The sequence below is a fragment of the Tursiops truncatus genome, chromosome 4 (genome assembly GCF_011762595.2).
Source record: "Tursiops truncatus isolate mTurTru1 chromosome 4, mTurTru1.mat.Y, whole genome shotgun sequence".
Taxonomy (NCBI): Eukaryota; Metazoa; Chordata; class Mammalia; order Artiodactyla; family Delphinidae; genus Tursiops; species Tursiops truncatus.
In genome coordinates this window covers 129752068-129760590 of record NC_047037.1, presented here as the reverse complement: position 1 = coordinate 129760590, position 8523 = coordinate 129752068, and the positions used below count along the sequence as shown (strand labels likewise).

At 38.3% G+C, this 8523-nt stretch overlaps 1 protein-coding gene across 1 annotated transcript; it reads left to right on the top strand.

Annotated features, from left to right (window-relative positions):
* The first annotated feature begins 5510 nt into the window (after positions 1-5510).
* On the top strand, positions 5511-6017 carry LOC101331396 (keratin-associated protein 13-1-like). The gene has a single exon (XM_004326565.4). The coding sequence runs from the start codon at positions 5511-5513 to the stop codon at positions 6015-6017; it is 507 nt and encodes a 168-aa protein (XP_004326613.3).
* The last annotated feature ends 2506 nt before the right edge of the window (positions 6018-8523 follow it).

Below are 8523 nucleotides of genomic sequence, written 5' to 3'. Positions count from 1 at the left end.
ATTGAATACTTTTGACTTCTTTGGTTTATTTATAACGCATTTTCACCTTGATTTTGTTACACTCCCAATTTTCTTTAAATTTTACTGGATATTCTTTCTCAGTCTTTTGTAGGCTCCTCTTACTTTGCCAATTCCTTAAATGTAAGGTTTTCTCAGGGTGCCATCTGAGGCCCCCTTCTCATCTCATTTAACACATGTTGTAGAGCTTTAATAACCATCTTTATGGGAGGCAGTCAAACACTGTAGTTAAGAATATAGGCTATTAAATCACATTGCCAGGTCTGAACCCAACCGGGGCCCACTCGTACTCTTATGTGACCCTCCAATCCATTCTTCTCACTGCAGACAGAGTCATCTCTGTAGGAGGCAAATTTGATCTAATTATGTCCATATTTATAACCTATCAGTGGCTTCTCATTGTTACAGATCCCCATTCCCTTGTCCAAGCCAATGCCGACAGATGAGTTTTGGAATCCAGTTTTTTCAGACTTTAGAATGATAATAGAATGCGTAAACTGTATGTAATATAATAACCCAGGTAGTATCTGGGAGGAAAAAACCCTATAATCAAACATATTTGTTTATTTCTGAGGCACAATATATCCACACTAAGAAGAGGAAGAAAAAAGTATATGCACAGTTTCTATTAGTTTGATCATGTCATTCTATCCAGAGAACAGAGAATGCCTTCTTTCACCACCAAATTAGTTCTAAAGGATGTTTTTGATTTTCAAAGTGTTTTGGACTTCTGAAGAATGTCCAGAGCCCCTTGTCATCTGGCTCCTGTCTGTCTCTGGTCCCGCCTGTTATCTTCTCTCTTCCAAGACTCATCACTGATGCTGAGCTTCTTGAAAAAAGATCCTCTTACCTGACTGACTTCTTTGCCTTCAGTCTTAAGCTAAGTGGAAGCAATCTAGTATCCTTTGAAGATAAAATTAGGGCATAGAGACACTAGGTATGAACTAATTGGGGGTCAGATCATAAGATGATTTGTATTAAAGACTTAGGAAATTGAATTCGAGTTTGAAAAGACCAACATAGACTTTAGGAAAAAAAAAAACAACATTGTGAGAAATGCATAGGAAATAGAGTTGAGATAGGCAAGACCAGGGGCTCTGGAGACCACCTATAATAACAGACAAATAGTTGAGTTATGGCCAGATAGAAAAACAAAGGATTTTACCATTTTTGGAGATTAAAAAAATAGCAAGGTATGCTTATCCAAGATCAGATATGGGAAGTGAGGAAAAGGGAAGTCATGGATATATCCCAAGAACTGCATAGATGGGTTAATGTAACTATAATAGTGTGCAAAATAATTAGAAGTTGTTCTAATTCAGGAGATGGCTTAGGAGAGCAGTTGAGCCTCTGCGGGGTTTAATGTTTTTGTGAAACATCCAAAGGTATATGTGGATCAAGCAAAAGTTTGGAGGGAGAGAGACAGGATAAGATAGAAGATAGGTGATGATAATCCCATCAATTCCCTAATTTATCCATTAAGTATTTGTTGAGAAACAATTATGTAACTTTGATTGTTCTTGAGCTGAGGATTCACTGTTGAACAACAAAGAGTATATTTTTTGTCTCTCCCAAGAGATTACAGTCAGAGATGTGCCACTTAAGAAGGGTCATAGACCAGGTGAATCAATGGTGTTATCAAACCTATGATTTAGTTAAGCTAACATCTTTTAATCATGCAGGAGTTCTTAATGAAGGAAGCAATACACTCATTTACTTGACATACATTATTTGTCTCACAGCAGATGGTAACTGACTCCCATGGACTGGTTTGTTTTGGTTGCTCTGCTCTAGCCTAGAAGACAGTCTAAAAAATAAATATGTTATAAAAATAATGAAATTAATTACAGGGATGATAGCTATCATAACAGGAGAACCTAATTTATTCTAGGATATGGTGGTTAAGAAGTAAGGAAAGGCTTAATTATCTTAATTATCCAGATGAAGAAAGAACATTCAGGGCACAAGAAAGAGCATGTCCTTGTGGTAGGAAAAAGCTTAAGCTATGTTAATTATGGAACAGAGGCAGTGTGTTTGGGAGAGAGGGAAAGGGTATGGTGTGAAGATGAGGTTAGAGGCATGATCATGCAACCTTACAAACCATGTAGAGTATTTGTGTTTATCATACGTGTATTAGAAAACAATGGAGAAGTTTTAATCAGGACAGTGACAGGACCTGATTTTTGTTTTAAGAAGATTGATCAGGCAGAGATAGAGAGAAAAGATTGGAGAAGACATTTTTTTGAAAATGAAATAGGCAATGTTGAACATTTTCAGTAGTTCCACCAAGAAAGGAGACTACCTTGAACTAGAACAGTGGTTCTTCACCAGAACTGCTTTAGCCCTCAAGCAATTTTTGAAGACATTGTTAATTGGCATAATTTGTGTGTGTGTGTGTTTGTGTTTGTGTGTGTGTGTGTGTGTGTGTGTGTGTGTGTTTGTGTGTGATGTGCTACTGGCGTTTAGTGGATAGAGCCAGGGACACTGCCAAATATCTTACAATGAACAGGATACTCCCCACAACAAAGTAATACCCAGTTCAAAATGTCAATGATGACAAAGTTGAGAAACCCTAGACTGGAAGGAAGGCAGTAAGAGGACTGGGGAGATTTATGATAAGTTTAGAAAATAGAATGGGTCATATTTAGAGTGGATTGCATATATTAAGAGGATTCCAAAGTTTCTGAGTTAAACTACTATGTCTTTCAAAATACTGCTTACTCAGATGAGAAAAAAATATTTTTTTTCTCCCTAGGGAAGAATAAAAGTTCAATTTTATACACATACAATTTTGACAGCCTTATAAAATCTCTAAATGGAAATGGCTAGTAATTGGATATCTGGATCTAGAATTTTAATAAAAGGAGGTGTGTACTGGAAATATACATTTGAATGACACAATATGGACAGTATTTCAAGTCATGAATGGGAGCTACCTCCCCTACAGAGAAAATAAGTGGTGAGATCAGCAGTAAGCCTCAAAAAACAGGAATCCAACTAATGGTAAATTGAATTTGGTGGAAGTTAGATAGAAAATCAGGAGTGTGATGTCACAGAAGTTCATAGATGAACATATTTCAAGATCAGGGACACAGTTAACTGTGATAAATGTGGTTAAACATTTGCATAGGATCATCCCCCAAATGTCCACATTTAGCAGCATAAAGGTCACTGCTGACCATACCAGTGAAATTTCAGAAGAGTGTTAAACCAGAGAAAAACAACATGGTTATTGAAAAGACAATAAGAATTTAGATAGTTGACAAACTGATCACACAAATCTTTAGAGAATTTTGTCTTTAAAAACAAGAAGAGCTATATAATCACGGAGGAAATGACACTAAGATTTTTGGGTTGAAGATGGTTAGCTATGTCTGTAAGTCTGAGAAAACAGAGCCATTAGAATGGATGGGGATGAAGCTGTTGGACAGAGAAAGGAATGATTGATCAAGGCCACAAAGGTAACTTTGCTTGGCCTGGAGGTGAGGGGCAGAGATCTAGGGTAACCTTAAGCACTAAACTGGTTATGATTAATTTGGGGATTATATTTAATTATGAAAGAGATATTTATACTCAATGTTGTATTAAAAGTAAGTTTTAAAAGACAATTAGTGTGCATGCACTTATTTTAAATGAATGTAAAAATAAAAAGTTAATGATTTGATATATTCCTTCATTTCATAAATAATTTGGAGCACTCACTGTGTGCCAGATGCTTGATCAAAGAAAATTAAACCCTGTTGTTGATCCTGAGGAACTTCTGCGTACTCCACTCTTACAATGTATGTGACTGTCCTGCAAGTTCAAACGACTGAAATGTTACTCAGTCTGCACAATCCATTTCAAAAGACATCTCTTCCAATTCCTCCGTGTGTGTGTGTGTGTGTGTGTGTGTGTGTGTATGTTTGTTCACCCAAATGGATAGCTAATATGATACTAATATACTTATTGCAGAAGAGTTTAAACAGTTGAGATGAACACCTGTCAGACATGAGGAATTTGATTTTGGCTTTGAGGGATGAGAAGGATTTGGGGAAGCGAGCAAGACATCTGGTAGAAATTTGCAAGCAAGACAATGGGCAGACTATTCCATTGTGCCAGATAAGCAAATGCTGTAGAAGATTAGAGAAAAGAATCACCAGGAAGCAAATAGAAAACATCAAATTACATAAATAGGTTTTTGCTTTCCAATTTCTAAAAGATGCTTTAAGGCAGAAGTTGAATATTACAATAAGTGAGAAAAAAGACATTTCTAATTCTAAGACTTTTCTATCATTGATTTTTTTATAGTGATAAGGTTAATTTTAACTACTTAATATGAAAGTACGTTTTTTTCTGCTTTGTCTTTCAAGAACGATGAACAAAAGAGAAGCTCAGTAAGGAGTGAAATGAATCACTCTCTAAGGTGTCTCATTTCTCACTCCCAGCTGAGTTGGCAAAGGTTAGCACACTATTAAAATTCAAGTTGTTGCAAATGTATTTCATTGGTAGTCAACTCACTCAAGGTATACTAGTTTTCAGCAATTATTCTCAGTGATAGTCTACGTGTTTGCCAAAGAATCTCTGTGTCACGTGGAAAAGGAATTCAATAACTCCATGCAGGATCAAACATGAGTTGCTTAATGATAAGCTAAATGAGAGGACAAATAGAAGAAGAGCTTGAAATAACCATCTCCATGGTAACTTTGAATGCTAAAAAAAATAACCGAAAGCATTAGGAATCTGGTGGCTGTGTTTGGTTTTCCATAAAAGAGGTAAGAATGTATAGGTAGGCACATCTGACAGAATGCAAATGTTATCACATTGAAATATTTTTCTCACCTCGGTATTCATTGTGCACGTGAGTCTGGGAGCTGAAAGGTTAAGATTCAGCACAACATTGCTCTTCCTGCTGGCTTTGGAGGTAGTCACACCTGGGCTGTTAAATGGGTGATAATTCCTATCTCATAAGGTGGTTACAAGGATTAAATGATCCCACAATCTGCAATGTTTTACACATAGTAAAGGCTCCATAAAACATATATAAATATCTGAGAGGGAGGTACTTATGACTGTTAGGAGTCACAATTTACACACTCAGGCACAAAGTCAGTCAATCTCAGTGAGGAAGCAAGGGCACCATCTTTATGCATCAGGACCAACGTCTTTGAAGGCAAACCACACCTAATTTCTGAAAAAAAAAAGAGAGAAAAAAGAGAGAAAGAAGCAGAGTGGCTTCTATAAAGCAGAATAATTGAACAGCAGTTAAGAAAACACAGGAATGTGTTCAGTGATAATTATAGCCTAGGTTAATTGACTGTTTTCATGACAAGACATGCACAAGAACAGGGAGGGTCTGCATCACATCCAGTGTACTGAGGAGATATATATATATATATATATATATATATATATATATATATATATATATATATATATAAACACGGCTGGGAGAAGCCAAGGATATCAGAACATCTCACAGTAACTCAGCTGAACTCACATCTCCTGTCAACATGTACTACAACTGCTGCCTAGGAAACTTCTCGTCCCGCTCCCCTGGAGGCTATCTGCGCTACCCAGGCTCCTTCCAGCCCAGCGACCTGGTCTACAACACTGACCTCTGCTCTCCTAGCACCTACCTGCTGGGCTCCTCTCTCTACAGTGGGTGTCAGGAGGCCTGTGATGAGCCCACCAGGTGCCAGGTGTACCATGTGGTGTCCAGTCCCTGCCAGATATTCTGCTACTATCCAAGGACCTCCACTCCCTGCACTCCTTGCTGGTCAACTCACACTGGATCTCTGAGCTGTGGGTCCAGCAGAGGCTACTGCCTGGGCTATGGATCTAGAAGTTGCTACTCACTAGGCTGTGGATCCCGTGGCTTCAGACCCCTGGGTTCTGGAATCTGTGGCTTCCCTTCCCTGAGCCATGGATCCAGATTTTGCCGTCCAGCATACATGGCTTCTAGGATCTGCCAAATTTCTTGTTACCAACCAACTTGTATATCTGGCTTCTACTGCTGATCAATCAGCTTAAGGGTTCTAGACTGTGACTTCACAGTTATATCCCTCAAAGTTAATCTCAGCTATTATCTGACTGGAGTCTATTTTCTACTACATAGACAAATGATATTTTTTTAAAATCCTATTAATATTAAAATAATTTATCTCAGAGAGTATCCATTCTGTTTTCTTCTATTTTCCCCCTTAATTCTCTAGTTAAAAATAGTACAAGAGATCTCTTTTCCTTTCAAATAAACTCATTTAATCTGATATCAGTTCATAAATCTTACTACTAATTTTTTTAAAAGATGTCTGTTGGGAATTCCAAATCTACTGTTATTTGTCTAAAAAGAAGTATTTAATTTATGAAGCAGATTCCCTGATTGGAAGAATTATCTGCCAATACAGAGTTAGTTCCCTGGAATTTTTGGCAAGTGGAATCAGAGTTTGGGCAGGAGATTATCCTAAACTCTTCTATGAGTGGTCATTTCAGCCTTATCAGGATATCTTACTTTGGTTAAACTAATCATGGGTCAGATCCAAGAACAAAAGTTCCAGAGACAGCAGTGATGCTTCAGCAAGTACTAGATTGGCTGTTTTACATGAAGGAACTGTCAAAATACTTTTTAGAAGACCCTTTTACAGACTTATGCAAGCTCTAATGGAATTCTGAGGTTACAATATTAACTGACTGCAGTAACCTGTGTAATGAAACAAACATGTTACGTATGGATGAAATTAACCACATATGCATTTTATTATAATAAAAGGAATACAATTTCTGAGTCATTTTATAATGTTGAGGTGTCATTCTCTTTCTTCTATTTGATCAGTATGAGGCCAGCTGTTTTCATAGAAGTGTCCTGAGAACTTCTGGAAACATGGCAGTATCATGAGTAGGAAATACCTGAGAGGGAGGACTCCTTGATATCATAGGCTTATATTTGGATATGATAACTAGATAGCTTACTCAGTTTTCTTGCTTGGGGGAATGCATATATCTACATTTGAAAATACGTAAGTGGAAAGAAAATATGTAAGTGCATGTGGGTAGCCTATTGTTCATTGCCCTCATAGTTGTTTTTCTCCTCTCTCTTCTTCCCACAAGAACTGAATTTTGCTTGTTTATCTCTTCTTAACTACCCACAATCATTTCTTTATATCAGCATGGCTATGTCCCAGGTTTCAGGATTGAATCTGGCACCCCAATCCCTACTGAAAGTGAATTGTTCAGAATGGAGCATGTGATCTGACTTAAACCAATGAGAAAAAAGGAGTGATCTGGAGAAGTGCTTATGGTAAAGTTCTTCTTGTGGAGTTTTTCTTTTTCTTTTTTTTTTCTTTTTTAACATCTTTATTGGAGTATAACTGCTTTACAATGGTGTCTTAGTTTCTGCTTTATAACAAAGTGAATCAGCTATACATATACATATATCCCCATATCTCTTCCCTCTTGCATCTCCCTCCCACCCTCCCTAACCCACCCCTCTAGGTGGTCACAAAGCACCAAACTGATCTCCCTGTGCTATGCAGCTGCTTCCCACTAGCTATCTATTTTACATTTGGTAGTATATATAAGTTTGGTTTTTTAAAATTTTTTTTATTTTTTTCACTGTGTTGGGTCTTCATTGCTGTGCACGGGTTTTCTCTAGTTGCAGCAAGCGGAGGCTACTCTTCGTTGCAGTGCATGGGCTTCTCATTGCAGTGGCTTCTCTTGTTGTGGCTTCTCTTCTCTTCTCTTGTTGTGAGAGCATGGGCTCTAGGCACACGGGCTTCAGTAGTTGTGGCATGCAGGCTCAGCAGTTGGGGCACACGGGCTTAGTTGCTCTGCAGCATGTAGGATCTTCCCAGACCAGGAATTGAATCCATGTCCCCTGCATTGGCAGGCAGTTTCTTAACCACTGAACCACCAGGGAAGTGCCTTGTGAAGTTTTCTGAAGCAACCATGTCTTCCTCTGGATTTTGTCATACCATATGTGGAATGCTGCATCCATTTTGCATGTGGCCTGAATATTAAACCATCACATGGAAGAAGGTAAAACCAAGAGAAAGGGGACATGTATTCAATTCCTGGTCTGGGAAGATCCTACATGCTGCGGAGCAACTAAGCCCGTGTGCCGCAACTGCTGAGCCTGCATGCCACAACTACTGAAGCCCATGTGCCTAGAGCCCATGCTCTCACCTGCCTGTGCCTAGAGCCCATGCTCTCACAACAAGAGAAGAGAAGAGAAGCCACAACAAGAGAAGCCACTGCAATGAGAAGCCCATGCACTGCAACGAAGAGTAGACTCCGCTTGCTGCAACTAGAGAAAGCCCGTGCACAGCAATGAAGACCCAACACATGTGCATTACAGTGTCTGAGAAGTGTTACATGGTACTTGACTTATTTTACAGAATGTTATATCTAATGGAAGTTGGACATTCCCCTCAGCACACTCTTCTGAGGCAGACCAATATGTTCTTGACCAGAGAAACATACTTTTTATTTATTCTCGGAGTTATTCTCAAATACAACAGAACTATTAAT

Excerpts from the sequence above, each read along its gene's own strand:
- LOC101331396 (XM_004326565.4), top strand. The coding sequence starts at position 5,511 with ATGTACTACAACTGCTGCCTAGGAAACTTCTCGTCCCGCTCCCCTGGA.